The sequence below is a fragment of the Synchiropus splendidus genome, chromosome 13, assembly GCF_027744825.2.
Source record: "Synchiropus splendidus isolate RoL2022-P1 chromosome 13, RoL_Sspl_1.0, whole genome shotgun sequence".
Taxonomy (NCBI): domain Eukaryota; kingdom Metazoa; phylum Chordata; class Actinopteri; order Syngnathiformes; family Callionymidae; genus Synchiropus; species Synchiropus splendidus.
Genome location: NC_071346.1, coordinates 2,422,495 through 2,437,143, shown reverse-complemented (window position 1 = coordinate 2,437,143; position 14,649 = coordinate 2,422,495). Strand labels below are relative to the sequence as shown.

General features: G+C 49.6%; 1 protein-coding gene across 1 annotated transcript; it reads left to right on the top strand.

Moving 5' to 3' along the window:
• Window positions 1-1,085: 1,085 nt before the first annotated feature.
• Window positions 1,086-11,962, top strand: mfsd14a2 (major facilitator superfamily domain containing 14A2). The gene is made up of 12 exons (XM_053883025.1): window positions 1,086-1,330; window positions 4,479-4,574; window positions 6,728-6,790; window positions 7,160-7,287; window positions 7,435-7,549; window positions 7,780-7,998; window positions 8,074-8,187; window positions 9,155-9,226; window positions 9,307-9,419; window positions 9,806-9,903; window positions 9,974-10,131; window positions 10,212-11,962. Exons 1-12 carry the CDS (start codon window positions 1,247-1,249, stop codon window positions 10,422-10,424), a joined length of 1,473 nt encoding a protein of 490 aa, XP_053739000.1. The 5' UTR covers window positions 1,086-1,246; the 3' UTR covers window positions 10,425-11,962.
• Window positions 11,963-14,649: the final 2,687 nt, after the last annotated feature.

The following is a 14,649-nucleotide window of genomic DNA, read 5'->3' as shown; positions in this document are numbered from 1 at the left end:
CAACACCAGTAATCCATGACGTCCTGAGATGAAGGTAGGTGGAGAAGAGAGTCCAGACAGGGTCATTGAGGATGGAGAGGAACCGTTGTAGGATCTGCTGTTCTGCATGAGTTTGAAGAATCGGACATGAAGGTACTGAGGTTGTCATTGGGGTTCAGACCTGAGAATATCGGGGACGTTTGGCAACACTTCGGTGGGTTTGGACATGGAGAATGAGACAGTAATGAGTGAGGACATGAAGGTCTGGATTGATCGAGAGTTTTTGATGGAAAAAATATTGTTACTGTGCAGAGTAATAATATTCATAGCCAGACAATTATCTCTATATTGAAGTCAATAAATTCCCCAACAGCCAGTCAACCGGTCATGACATCATTGCTGTCTACATGGCTGATGTTCCGCGATCGTTGTGACCCAAAACACATTTCACAATGGTCAGACTGAAGTGAGATGCTGAATTTGCTGAACAGACAATATTTTGGGGCAATTATAGTTCAAGTATACATTTTGAAAACTGCATTTGTAAACAGGTGTCTACGACAATTTTTTCCCTTTTTAAAAAAAATGGCATCAATTTGAATTTCGCTTGTTTATGTTTGTATTGTTACGTGTATTGCAGGTTTAATGCACATTGTGAGCTGCAATTTTCAATCCAGTGAACAACCTGTACTTGTAGTTCTGTCAAAGATGACCTCGACTTTGATTTTAACTACTATTTACAACACTACAGTCAGATGTGGTGGCGTTTTCGTCAACATGCACACGTCATGACGAGTCGACTAATCGCGACGGAAGTCAATTACCATGAAAATACTCAATTAAGAGATGAAGGTGAATTCAAATCGTAATCTAAGATAATTTCATAACTATATAATAGGATCTGCTACACTTGCCAATGAAATCTTGACTAATATGACGTTAATATTCTGTGATCTTACAGTATGAACTCATGAATTAAGGCCCGTTCCTCACTGTTTTCGTGCCTACAAATAAATGCCATATATGGGACTTCCCCGCTGGCGGGAGATGGACAGCGTCGCTGCTCCAATAGACGCTGCCTGCTCGGTTCAGGGGGCGGGACACGACTCTGTTGAGGAAGAAGGCTTGAAGCGGGGATGAGCGCTCACTAGGTAGCCGCTGCTAGCTCACCGGCTAGGTGTTGTGTGTCAGCCCCATTCAGCTCATTGTTCAATTCGGATCCCAGCAACGATGGCCCTCTGACATCAAGAATGGACATCAGTTAACAATGACGGGGGAGAAGAAGAAGAAGAAGCGGCTGAACCGCAGCATTCTTCTGGCTAAGAAAATCATCATAAAAGATGGAGGAAGTGTGAGTGAAATGTGGATTTATCGTCCGTAACTTCAACTGTCGCTAACGCCACCCCTGCTTCTTGTATGCCTGTCCTCGTTTCTCCGGATTTGTTGCGGTTACCGTGGCGTTCTGGCCGCTTCCCGGTCCATGATGTTCACCGTTAGCTGGGTGTTGGAACTAGCCGCGGCTAATGTTAGCGGCCTACGTTAGCCAGGCGTTTACACGTCAGCTCAGGTGGCGATGGCTGGTGACACACAAATAGCACTAAAATGCAGCGGAAATTCCTCGGACTGACGTTTCAAACCCCGAACTCTTACTATCGCTGGACTGCTCGGGTTTGCAGTGTCGAGTTCTGTGGTCGCAGCTCGCGCTAGCATCAACAGCTGTGTGTTTTCATTTGGTGTTGCATAATAACAGCAAATTTGCCAGGGATCTAGCTGATCTTAAACATTCTTCATACAATCTAAAAGGTTCAAAGTGGCTCCCTGTTGGGCGAAATGCCTGTTGACGACTGCCACTTGTGTCAACAACTGTTGTGCAAGTCCACGCAGTGATGTGGCTCTGTCAACCGTCACTTGCTGCTCTGACAATATTCAACACGGTGTGTTACACATCCTTAGGTGAGTTTGTGGCGAAACAGCTGCAGGTGGACTGTGTTGTCAGTGCAACACTCGTTTAAAGTCAACATGCCAGTACAAACAGCCTGAGCTGAAGGTAACGGGCTGCTGGAACTACAAATTAACTTAGAACCATTGCCCACTGAACCAAAGGAGAATTCTTGGAAGTTTGACTTCTTCTCCTTGGAACAGATGTTCCACCGCCGTTGAGTGTGTTTTGGTATTTAATCCAAACTGGAGGAGGCAGTGTCGGGACAAGGAACTGGCATCCATTCACTTGGTAAACTGTAAAGTGTCTTTGAGTATAAAAGCGTAGGATTATTATTAGTGGCTTCTCTGAAGTGTGTTGTAAATGGTAAACACTGCTGTTTGGAAACATAACGTGTTAATCGCTCATAATGTGGTTTGCATAGTTTGTTATCCTGATGGTCGATGACAGTACACTACTCATTGCAGGCCTTTTCGAACCCTAAAATTCTAGTTTCCCGAGTGTAAACCTCTTTTTCATCCTGGAATAGGTGATGAACGGCCCTGTAGTGTGTGTTCTGACGTTGGATCCTAATTGGATGAGGCAATGTGACTCTAAGGAGCACACGTCCGTACCTGCCCTGCATCTTGACACCAACCAGTGACAGTTGGTGGAACCCTCTCTCTTCTACAAACAGGCAATCCAGTTTATGCAACATGACCTGTTTGCTTTTTTTCCCTTCGTAATCCCGCAGAATACCCAAATTCCTGCAGGGCCTGCAGTAGCTCATGGTTTGTAAACATGTGCCACCTGCCTTTTTTTTATCAGTGATTCTTCCATAGAGTCCATCAAACAGTGTGTCCTGTGCTTTTAGTAGATTAGTTGCTGTTGATACAGTTTAAAATGTCCTTACGTCTTGGTCTCAAATATGCTGCCAGTTTATTTCGACAGTTCATGGCTGCCTCACCTTTACATCGCAGGACGAAGTTTTGATATTGTGGTTTTTGTGATGTCAATACTGTGAATGTTTTTAATGTTTCATATATATCATATATATAATATATCGCTCATCCGTATCTGGCACTGCTCAATTGTTGTCTTTCCGGTGTTTCCTTAAACGTCTCCCAGGCAAGAGTGCGCCTCTAATGGAGCCATTATCCGACGTCATTGTTTTTAGATTGGTTCATCTTGCTGATGCAATGTGATCAGCTATCAGATTCATCTCGAGCCATTTTCTGTGTAGTAAGGTGGAAGTTTGTTTTTTTAGCAACTGTTTTAACCAAGAACGACAGTGACACTGAAACTCAGTTTTCCTGTGAAAGACTCAATGATACACGTTTTTGTCAATTTATTCATTCAGACTTTCCCCGTCATAAATGTATTGTGGCTGAAGTTTGTGTTCCGTGAATCAGCTCACATCCACTGTCTTGGCACTGAAATCATTAACTCTGCGAATGTTCTTTGGAAATGTTGCACAATAAAAAAACCCAAATTCTCTATCACCTTTCCACTGTGCAGCTCTGCCACAGAAGCAATAAACTGAGTTAATCTGGTCTGACATGGAATTGTAACTTGTAGAGCTCACTCATTGTCAAGCTTGGCTCTCGTAAGACTGTCCTTTGTTCAAAGTCTCACCTGAAATCGCAGGTATAAAATGGGCCTTAAGCCAGTGGAGTTGGACAGATGAACCTTTCTCGGCCGAGCTAAAGGTTGTCGTGCGATCTTCACAGTTGAAGGCTGCTGTCTGCACATGACGCCCCCTTTGCTTTTCTCTCATGCTCGCCTCTGAATGGGGAAATCGCAAGCCACAGGAGCTTGTGAAGTTCACTGTTCCACTTTCAATGGAAACAACTAGTCAAAGAAGGAACTGTAGAAGTTTACGCTTTTGTCCCTCTGACTCTCTTTGGGCATATGCCGACACATCTGGGCCCCATGTGGATTAACTGGCAGAATGGCTTTCCTGCTTGAGAGGTGATCAGGAAATGGTTGTTGTGGTGGGACAGTGATGTGAAAAGTCCATCCACATGTCAAGCCTTATTCTGAATGCTCTGTTCAATGCCTATTCCTGCTTATAACAGCCAACAATTATCAGTATATTTTAGCTGATTTTGAACGTGGCCCACTTAACATGCGACTTCTTTCGGTCGTCTTACTCAGCATTGACGCGTGCCCCTTCTCACTTTCCCTCCACCGTATAGATTTTACCGTCCACTGGGAGTTGTTTGTACAGAAGATAAATAGGCGTCTATTTGTGTTGTTGTGAAATCAGGGCGACCCGCTACACAACACCGCACGCCTCCCAGTTTTGCTAATTGTACCCACTTTAAACATTGCACTTTAAATAGTTTTATTTTATTTTATCAATAATTTAATTTTTATTCAATCGTTCAATAAATACACTTCTTTTTTTGCTACAGTTGAATTCACACGTTCCGCCATAAACTAGTACTCAACTAGACTACGCTACTTTCTGTTTCTATAGGTTGTCATGTTTTATTTGTGATGACTTGAATCGTGATGTGCCCTGTGTGGACTCGGTGTTTCCTCCCAGCTAATCCAGCCTCTGCGTGTCTCCCTCCAGCCTCAGGGAATCGGCGAGCCCAGTGTTTACCATGCTGTGGTGGTCATCTTCCTGGAGTTTTTTGCATGGGGTCTACTCACCACGCCGATGCTCGCGGTAAGTCTTCGACAACGATGCCGCCTCATGTAAAACAGCCCTGTAACCAATTCAAACGCCTCCACCGCCTTCATTCAGACACCAAACAAAAGAATTGACGGCAGGCGCATAAGGCCCACCAGTGTCTGGGAATAATTGAATCCCTGGTCGGCAGAGCTATGATTCTGGATGACGCAGTTTGGTTCAGCGCGTTGTTGTTGTTGTCAGTTGCAAGGCACTAATTGGGCAGGAAGTAGCAATGAGCATTTGTCAAAGGCTTCTCCTTTCTCAGAAGGCTGCGTCAGGTGGTTGGTGTCGTGAGTAAAATATGTGACTTCTGCATCCAAGTCAGTACTTTAAACTCGCTCCTTGATGGAGCCGTCGGCTTCGCTGCATGTTTAATGGCCGACTCGTCCTTACACCTCAAACATAAGACGGGAACATCTGTGGCCCACGTGAGGCCAAGCAGACACCGAGCAGTCTGGTGTGTGAAGAGGTGGCTCCGTGTGTATCTGTCGCGCATGAATTACCGGGTGTTTGTTGCGCTGCAAATCCCGGGGCGGCAGCGAGATTTGCATTTCGGACTAATCGGAGGGCGCCGGAAGATGAGAGGAGCTGCTTGACTGCTCCTTCTGCGCCGTTAGTATCCAGCAGCAACCGCCGTCGCCCGGCATCACAGTCTGGTGTTTATTAACCGGCACCCCGGGGACAGGACTGGATTCAAGCCCCTGAGCTTCCTGGTTCTGCAAACAAACAATTGACATCAGTGGAACACAGACTTTTGCTTCTCAGGTGTTGGAAACCAGTAGTGCAGCCGCCACCTCGTCTTTTAATTGCATAAATACCCACATGTGTTGTTGTGCAATTGTTGACTGACTAAAATGGTTGATGATTAATGCAGGTATTTTAGTTGGTTAAGGAAGCACACTTGCTTGCTGTTTCTCAAATGCGTCTGCCGCTCCCGCCTTTGTTCTGCCTGCCGAGTTAAGTCAGGGTGGGTTGATCAATTCCTCACTTTCAGAACAGACTTGAGAGCAGTAAGCAGTGCTGGCACGGTGGGGGGCATGAGCCCGAGAGTGGAGGATGATCACAAGATGATGGTGGGACAAATACTCAACCTCTTTTCTTGACCCTTAAAAGCTGTGTGATGTTAGATTTTTGGCTGGCAGTCATTGAATATTCATCTATATTTGTAGCCTTCCATGTAAAACACGACAGTTTAACTTGAATCTCAACTGAAGCCTCATTCAAATAACACTACAGAAATGCTCTGTTGATGATGCGTCTTCAATGGAACTCATGGCTCACACCAACCGAGAGCAAGTGTTTGCTCACATCAGTGTGGAATGAAACTCTAGCAGTGCAGCAGATGAAAGGACAAAGTCCAGTCTCCTCTCTCTCCCACCATTCACCCTGAGTGATGCTGGTCACTATGACAACACTTGGGGAAACCCAGACTGACCTGTTGGGTCGATGTCAGCGAGCGCTTCAGCTCCCTGCACTCTTTAAATTGATTGAAAGTGTAATAAGTAACTAAATGATATTTGACAGACTTCTGCCTGTTTCTCCATTAACAGCGTCGCGCCAAATTCCTTCCCTTGTTGACAAGTCACTATAGCAAGTTTTGCTCTTGGTTGAGAAGTTCAGTTTCAATATGATGGTGACGGTGCCCAAGACATCAACGTCATTGTCTGTGTCTGAATCCCAAGTTGTTGTGTTCAATTGTCAAAGTGTCAGGGAAATAAAAAGGCATTTGTTTGCTGAGAGTGAAGGGGCCTGAGGTTGGAGCAGCTCCAGGGGCTAAGTGGCTGCAGCCAAACTCTTGTGCGAATTGAGAGACATAAATGAACCCGAAGGGGTGTTTTTGAGCCGATTGTGCCAGAGAACAAGGACGAACACAAAAAGACACTCAGACAGGTTTGAGCTGATGTCGGGTGCTCTGGGTGTGAAACACGCTGCTCACTAAATACACACTGGGCTCATCTGGGCGGAGCCCCCTCAGGCTCCAGTTGAGTGGCTACCAGTGGTATGGTTCTGATTTTGAAACTATGTGGAAAGCACAAGTCAAAAATATGGTCCGATCTTGAGCTCGCGTCCCAGCACCTGCAGGTGCATGTGTTGCTTTCTCTGTGGAATGCTTTAGTTTCATCATCTCATCTCTGTTTGTTTTCCAGGTTTTACATCAGACATTCCCCCAGCACACATTCCTGATGAACGGGCTTATTCATGGCGTCAAGGTGAGCGAGAGCCCGTCACCGTTGGGCCGCATGTGTCCGTCGCATTTCTCCCTGATCAGTTTTGCGTTGAAGGAGTGTCTGTTAACGTAAAGAGTGGAGCTGTTAAATACCACAGCCTCCGTGGGACGACATCCTGCTGCAGTGCTGCTCCACTGACTTGTTTATATTTGCCTGCGGAAGATTCTCGGGGCATGTGTGCTCTTGTTGAGCTACGCCCTTCACTGCACATGGCTCTCACACACGACGAGTGTCCACTTCAATCTATACATCCAGATTCCTGGTCCTGTTGTCGAAGGACGATGGCACTAAAAGTCTATTCCTATCGAAAGTGGCCACGTCTAACAATGCATGTGTTTCTGCTCCTTCCAGGGCTTGTTGTCGTTTCTCAGTGCACCGCTGATCGGAGCGTTGTCGGATGTATGGGGACGCAAGTCTTTCCTGCTGCTCACGGTCTTCTTCACGTGTGCGCCCATTCCTCTCATGAAGATCAGCCCATGGTGAGCAGGCTGCTGTTTCAGGCACAAGAATGTGCACCAGAAACATCCTTTTCCGTTGCTTTATCTGTGATGTTGGTGGTTTAATGGAGCCGTATTGTTTGGCCAAACTTTCAATGGATTTTCAAGGGTTTGACGTGTCTCCTCTAGGTGGTACTTTGCAGTCATCTCCATGTCTGGCGTCTTCGCCGTCACCTTCTCTGTGATATTTGCATACGTGGCAGACATTACTCAAGAGCATGAGCGGAGCACCGCGTACGGTTTGGTAAGTGTCGCCGAAGGCTGTGCTGCACACGTCATATTGGTCATTCAGAATCATAGTCTTTGTTCCGCCTGCTGTGCGGACTCATGTACAGTATTGCCTTTACTTTGGAAACAGCGTTTAAGTTGCTACTTCTGTGATGGGACGTGGAACATTGTTATTGTATTGTCCGCCTCAACAGAGACGAGTATTTCTGGTGAAGCCCTGGTGATGATTTGGCTCTCCTCTCTCAGGTGTCGGCCACTTTTGCGGCCAGCCTGGTCACCAGCCCAGCCATCGGCGCCTACCTGTCCGCCGCCTACGGCGACACGCTCGTGGTCATCCTGGCCACCGCCATCGCGCTGCTGGACATCTGCTTCATTCTGGTGGCGGTGCCCGAGTCGCTGCCAGAGAAGATGAGGCCGGCGTCTTGGGGTGCGCCCATATCCTGGGAACAAGCTGATCCCTTTGCTGTGAGTGAAGCTGAGAGGTGGTTCACGTCGGATATATCGGCAGGTGACTGACAAACAAACCCTTTTCCCTCCCAGTCTCTTCGTAAAGTGGGTCAGGACTCGACAGTGCTGCTCATCTGTATCACCGTCTTTCTCTCCTACCTCCCAGAGGCCGGCCAGTACTCCAGCTTCTTCCTCTATCTCAGACAGGTTGGTGGACTCTCACTTCTGGTCAGCTGAAATGGTGCTTTTCTGAAGCAGTGCCTGCTGTGTCTTTCCACGGTTGTGTGCCTGTTTAAAGAGCGTGGAGGTGTTTGCAGTAGCCCAGATCAGGTGCTTTCAACTTGAATAAACATCTTGGGTGTTGACGCCACACTTGTCCTCCTATAGTGACAGCAACAGGAGATTAAAAGACGGTTGCTGTTAGCAAACATGGCTCTAGATGCTGCTGCCTGGTGCACATCAAAGAGGACTTCATGTCGCTTAGTCAGCTTTGATCCCTGCAAAGAAACGATCACATTGCAATCCCATCCAAACTCAGACTCTTTGTTGTTGGAGAAGCACTTGGCTGCTGCCGACCGATTTCTCAAGGCATTCGATGTCACACCACCACACTGGGGCAGGCAGCCAAAGTCTCGCACGGCTGACGCAGCACTCGGCCTCATTTGTCCCCAGGTTTAGTTTGGTTTTGTCATTTTGTTTGCTGTTTATCGACAAAAGGTATGAGAGGTTGACACAGCCACCAGTGAGATCACCTTTGCTGCTCAATATTGGTGGCTGTGGTGAAGATGGACAAGTGTTGCTGCTTCAAATACAGCATCTGTTGAAACAAAGATCACCTTGTGTATCCAAACTCTCATTCACCAGCACGTGCAGTGTCTGGTTTATCTCTTTAACCTACTTGCTGGGCTTAGTTGGCCTCCTTAATACGCCTGAAGTTGACAAACACACACACACACACACACACACACACACACCTGCTCCATCATTGTCAACAGTGTCAGTTCTAAGAACCAGTCTGACAAGAGTGAGGCACCGAAGATCAGCTCACACTCTCCACCACACCCCGTCTGTTTCCTTCACCGTCGTGTCTCTCTGAGTCCAGCGTGGCCCCACGTGACCGTCCATGGTTTCCACTCTCCTCAGCCCACATGTTCACAGCATCACTCGTCCACAGGTCATCGGCTTCTCCTCAGAGACGGTTGCCGCCTTCATCGCTGTGGTGGGAATCCTCTCCATACTCGCCCAGGTACTGGAGCCCTTCCTGCTGGAGGTCAACCAGCAGCCGGAGCTTTCATGACCACACGTGTGTGTGTTTTCCCTCTGTAGACTGTAGTGTTGGGGATCCTGATGCGATCGATCGGGAACAAAAACACCATCCTCCTGGGCCTGGGCTTTCAGATCCTCCAGCTGGCCTGGTATGGCTTTGGGTCGCAGCCCTGGTGAGTCCCTCGCTGTCGCCCACACACTGTCCGAAGTGAGGTAGACTCTGCAGACCTGCTCATGTAGGCATGCACTTACTTACATACGTGTACTTCATGGTGATTGGAAAATGTAGCTGCGCTGTCTACCAACTCCAGCAGAGGGCGCCATAGCTCCACGAGTAAAACAGATCCGGTCAAACCGTGAGTTTGGTGGAAGGATGAATATCACGATGAACTTTCGGCTGTCATCAATTTAGTTTAACATTTGGGACCTCCGAGCTGCGCAGGAGAAGTTCAATATGACGACGGAAATATTTAGACGCATGTTTCAAGCGGGACTCTTCACATGGGCCTGGGGTTGGTGTCACATGATTTGTGGTCATGACGCGGTGTGTGTTGTGCAGGATGATGTGGGCGGCTGGAGCTGTGGCCGCCATGTCCAGCATCACCTTCCCAGCCATCAGCGCCATCGTGTCCCGGAACGCCGACCCGGACCAGCAAGGTGAGCTCAGTCCCGTCTGCCGCCGCGTAACCTTTGACCGGGCCGTGACAGCTGCATGTCTCTGCTGCAGGCGTGGTCCAGGGCATGATCACGGGCATCCGAGGGCTCTGCAACGGCCTGGGCCCCGCCCTCTACGGCTTCGTCTTCTACCTGTTCCACGTGGAGCTGTCGGACACGGACGGCTCCGGCAAAGGTGCCAAGCCCAACATGGCCAACCCCACAGATGAGGTGCGAGGGTCATTTAGAGGTCGTCCGTGCGCCGTGGCGGCCGTGGTTTTTTAGCATCTGTCTCTCTTGCGTCCCTTCAGAGTGCCATCATCCCGGGACCGCCCTTTCTGTTCGGGGCCTGCTCCGTGCTCCTCTCCCTCCTGGTGGCACTGTTCATCCCGGAGCACACAGGGCCCGGCATGAGGCCCGGCGCCTACAAGAAGCACAGCAATGGGGCGCAGAGTCACTCCCACAGTCCGCAGGGCAGCGGGGCGGAGGGCAAGGAGCCGCTGCTGGAGGACAGCAGCGTATAGCCTTCGCTGAGGGGGGCGGACTCCCTCGCTCCACCCCGCAGGCTGGATCCACACGGAGGAGTTGGTCTGCGTGCGCAGCACAAGCGTCTCTCCTGCGTGAGGGGGTGTGTGACGTGTGAAGCTGCAGTGAGGACCAGTGTGTTTTTTATGAGGGAGGGGGTGGACTCCGTCTCTGTTTGTGGACAAATCGGCTCCACCTCCTCCTGTCGCAGCGAGTTTTGGTTTGATCCGAGTCGCCGCGTGCCGCTCCGAGTTCTGGAGCAGACGTGCCGCCACATTTCAGTCAGTCTAGGTCAAAACACTCGGTGTCTGCAGACGCCGCCCCTCGGACTGGAACCACTTCATCAAGCTGTTTTCCAACGTTTACTTGCCACTCTCTAGTTCCATAGGACGGTTTGGTGTCTAGTTTCCAGCTGAAGATTCTTCAAGTTTGTATTCAAGAAACAGATGTTGCCTTGAAGTGACTCAAGATAAACGTATATATATATATATATGAGTATATATATGGACATAACCTGTATGACGACCGCGGTCTGAAAAGGCTCTGTGATCGTTCGCTATCGCTCCCATCGGAGCCGTTCCATTCGTCTGATCCCTTCCGTCATCGCGCCACTTCCTGGAAGCGTTTCCCGCCTCTCGCCGGGGCCGAGGCTTCCAGGCCTTTTGTTTTTACTCCCTTGTTTTTGAGCGTCAAGACGCCGCTCTCGCCACCGCCGGAACACTCAGTGGCAGATGCAGCTCAGACCTGCCAGAACTAAAACCCACTGCACCAAGTTTGGGTCAGCGGTGAGGATGGAGGCCGCATGAAGCTCGAACCGCCGCAGTTGCTCTGGTCTCTTCTGGCGTTGTTTTTCCATGGATTTCATTGGTTGCTTGAGGTCTGAACTGCTGCAGTTACGTCTCCGGCCACTCGATCACGCCTGAAGGCGACGCGCTGGTCACATGACTGACATCCTTTTTCGTTTTCTTTTATCATGTCGCCGACCTGTCCATCATCTCTGCGTGCCAACTTATTTATCTGTCGGTCCGCGTGCCTGAAGAGAGTCGATGTCTTAACTCCTCCACGGTTTCACTGCTGTTGTGGTGTCGCAGCCCTTTAAGACTCTGCTTTCGTTCGCTTTTGTCGCCCTTTGTTTTCATTCCACCCATCCGCTCGTCAACAAGCATTTCCGGCTGCACGGCAGGAAGGAAACCACACTTTTGATTTTGCGTCGTTTGTCAGCCATCGGACCAAATTCGGGGCCCATCCGCCGACAGCCGGCGCCTGCGCACACGGGCAGATGTCGAGGCGTCTGGTGGCGCGGTGCACTTCCACACTTCTAAACTTGACCTGCTCGCCACGCTGTTTTTAGTACGATGTGGTTTGTGGCCTGACCCCCTCCCCCCACCCTCCCTCTCTCTCTCTCTCTCTCCGTGTGCCTAAAATTAGCCAAGAAACGAGAATGGCAACAAAATGAAACGGTGGTTATGATGTAAATATGGGAAACTAATGACAAACTATTTATTAAAGGTTTATTGTACAATGAGGTTTGTCCTGGACTGTTCTTGGGTTCCACAGGTTCCGATCGCTCGGACGACTCGGGGGGGGCCACCAGGGGTCCGTCGGTCTGCTCCACACTCGGTGAGTTGACCAGAACCTGCCTCCACTCAGGTGAGGGCTGCGATGCCTGGGTGGAGATATGAGGTTTGCAGGTGGCGCTGTCCGTGAACTAATTCAGTGAAACCTCACATCATTTCTAAACCCCTAGCACCATCTAGTGGCCTCTGAAAATAAGGACACTGTTTCATGATACTTCATCTATCCATCACGAGAACTGCACCTTTATGTGAAGTGTAGCAACAATACAGAGGCTTTAATCTGGTTGCTCCTCTGTGATAAAGGCTCAGAGATTAGAGGATGAAAACTGTGGTTTTGGAGCTGAGTTTGTTGAACATTCAGACGTCCTTGCTGTTGACGTATCATATTGTGGTGCCATGTTTGGAGTACACAGCCAGAGCCATGGAGGCTGAGGGGAGCAAAACTGTCCCGACAATAATGAAACTTATTACAACATTCTCGGAAACTGAACCTGCAGCTTTCAACGATTACTCTTGTGATCATTTGATCCGTCAACACTCCAGACAGCGATGGCTTCCTCTTAAAGAGCCTCCAGTCATCAGCAAACATCACATTTGCTGGAATTAGAGACTCAATTGTCTGGATTAACGTACGTGTCGGAACAAGTGCGGCTTCTCTCAGAGCTTCTGGGTCTCAAGGTCTGAGCCGTGGAGACCAGTGGTGCGCTCAGTGTGTACGGTATATAATCTCACCTAAGACGATGAGGTCATCTGGAGTGGAAGTGCAGCAGCAGGTCCTCACCTGAGTCAGAGGAGATCATCATAAGACTCTTAGCTATAATCTCTGTCCATTGTTTCCTCGAACACGCTGCATGGATTTAGTTTCTCATCGGAACAATGGGCTGTTTTAGCGAGCGACTGGTGACGCCAGCACGACTCCAGCCGTCACTGTCTGTCGACACGAGCCTCAGGTTTGCTGGAACCCGAGAGATGAAGGTGCGTGTCGTAACAGGTGCAGAGTCGGCGGACGTGCTGCGGTGGGGTCTCCAGCTCTGGAGCGCTCACACGTTGGCTCGGCCCGCGGGCCGTGTGAGGGGTCCCGTCCGTTAACCTCCCATTCATCACGCAGCACAGGCAAACAGGAAGTTCTGGGAATGTCACACGCTTCCCTTCCTGTGGCGGAGGAGAGCGAGCGCGCTGGCGTCGAGGAAGAGCTGCGGGATGAATCATGTGAGAAGCTCATTGTTCTTCCAGTCAGAGGGGTCTGTGTGAACTCCCATGTTCCATACCTCCAGCGTTTCCTCACATGACTCCTGGTGGACGATGAAGCCGGAGATAGAGGAGCCTCCGGGTACAGGCTGTTCCTGGAGCAGAGAGGCCCCGACATCTCCTTCCACGCTCCGCGACTTTATCAATCCAACCGTCTTGTGTTGACGCACCGGATATCTGCCGACCAAAATAATCCCACCCGGCAGCACGTGGGCTTTCTATCACTTGACCTCTGACCTTGTTATTTCAGCGGGGTCATGTGAGCGCTGCAGGTTGGCCAGGAGTGGAGCACCTTCCAGGTCGAACTTCGACTGTTGTTCTTCACGACCCTCATGGTTCATCAAGGACACTTCCACACACAACGTGGACACAAGGTCACGTCAGGATCTTCAGGTTCCTCTGAAAGATGGAGATGGTGAACTGCCACAACAAGGAGCTTGAGGCCCTGCAGAAGGTCAACCAAGGTCACTGTCCTCTTCAGTCATGATTCCTAAAGCCATGGGAGGAAATCAGAGTGTCCACAGTGACTATTGCATCATGCTTTCACTGTGCTCTGCTGAAAGCGTAGCCAGATATTCCAGCGTGAAGATCGCCCTCAGGTCTAGACAGCTGACATCAGTGCCTGTTAATCCGGCAGATTAAAGCCATCACTCACCTGCTGCATCTGGAGCTGTGGATGCATTAATCCCAGCTCCAGTGTTCATCAGAGGCTTCACTTCCTGTCCAGCCCGTGGCTGCCTGAGTTTAACGCTTCGTTTTTGAAAGCTCACAATGAAGGTCCTGAAACTTCATCCTTGAAGCTAAGTATAACTGCTCATTCATCTTCTGCCGCGGAAATCAAAGGTCAAAGGTCAAGGGCGTTTCCGTCTCCGAGCCCGAGCCGTTTTTCTCCAGTAACTCCGTAAATCAAGCCCGTGGAGACGCTGGAGACAAACGCCTCGACGTCGTCTCCGGACGTCCATTCTTGTTTGGCTTCCTGTCTAGGGTTCGAGCCCGCTCCTCCTGCGCTTCACGGAGAGGAAGAGCGGTCGCGTCTTCGCCGACGTCACTCGTGTCAAGAAGGTCACGGGTTCGTTCAGGGGATCCGGGCCCTGACGGTTGTTCTGAGACGGACACGCATCGGTGGAGCCGATAAGATTCATTGAGCCGAAGAAAGTCACGTCTTTACGGCGCCTTGTCCCGCTGGAGAAGTCTTTTGTCCAAACATGAACCGAAAGATCGCAACTAATTCAGCTGTCATTCTACGCTTTAACGTCAACTCCCTTTTATTGACGCGTATTTGACGCGATCTGGCGTTTGATGGAATTTTTAGCCGATGGAAGGCGCTAAAACCTGACTTCGCGCCACAGATTTGTTCAGTTCAAACTCGACTTTTAACGCATCAACGATACAGCCGCAC

Coding starts and splice junctions, on each gene's coding strand:
- mfsd14a2 (XM_053883025.1), top strand. CDS start 1,247: ATGACGGGGGAGAAGAAGAAGAAGAAGCGGCTGAACCGCAGCATTCTT. Junction 4,575..6,727: donor TCACCACGCCGATGCTCGCG/GTAAGTCTTCGA, acceptor TTTGTTTTCCAG/GTTTTACATCAGACATTCCC. Junction 7,550..7,779: donor GGAGCACCGCGTACGGTTTG/GTAAGTGTCGCC, acceptor CTCCTCTCTCAG/GTGTCGGCCACTTTTGCGGC.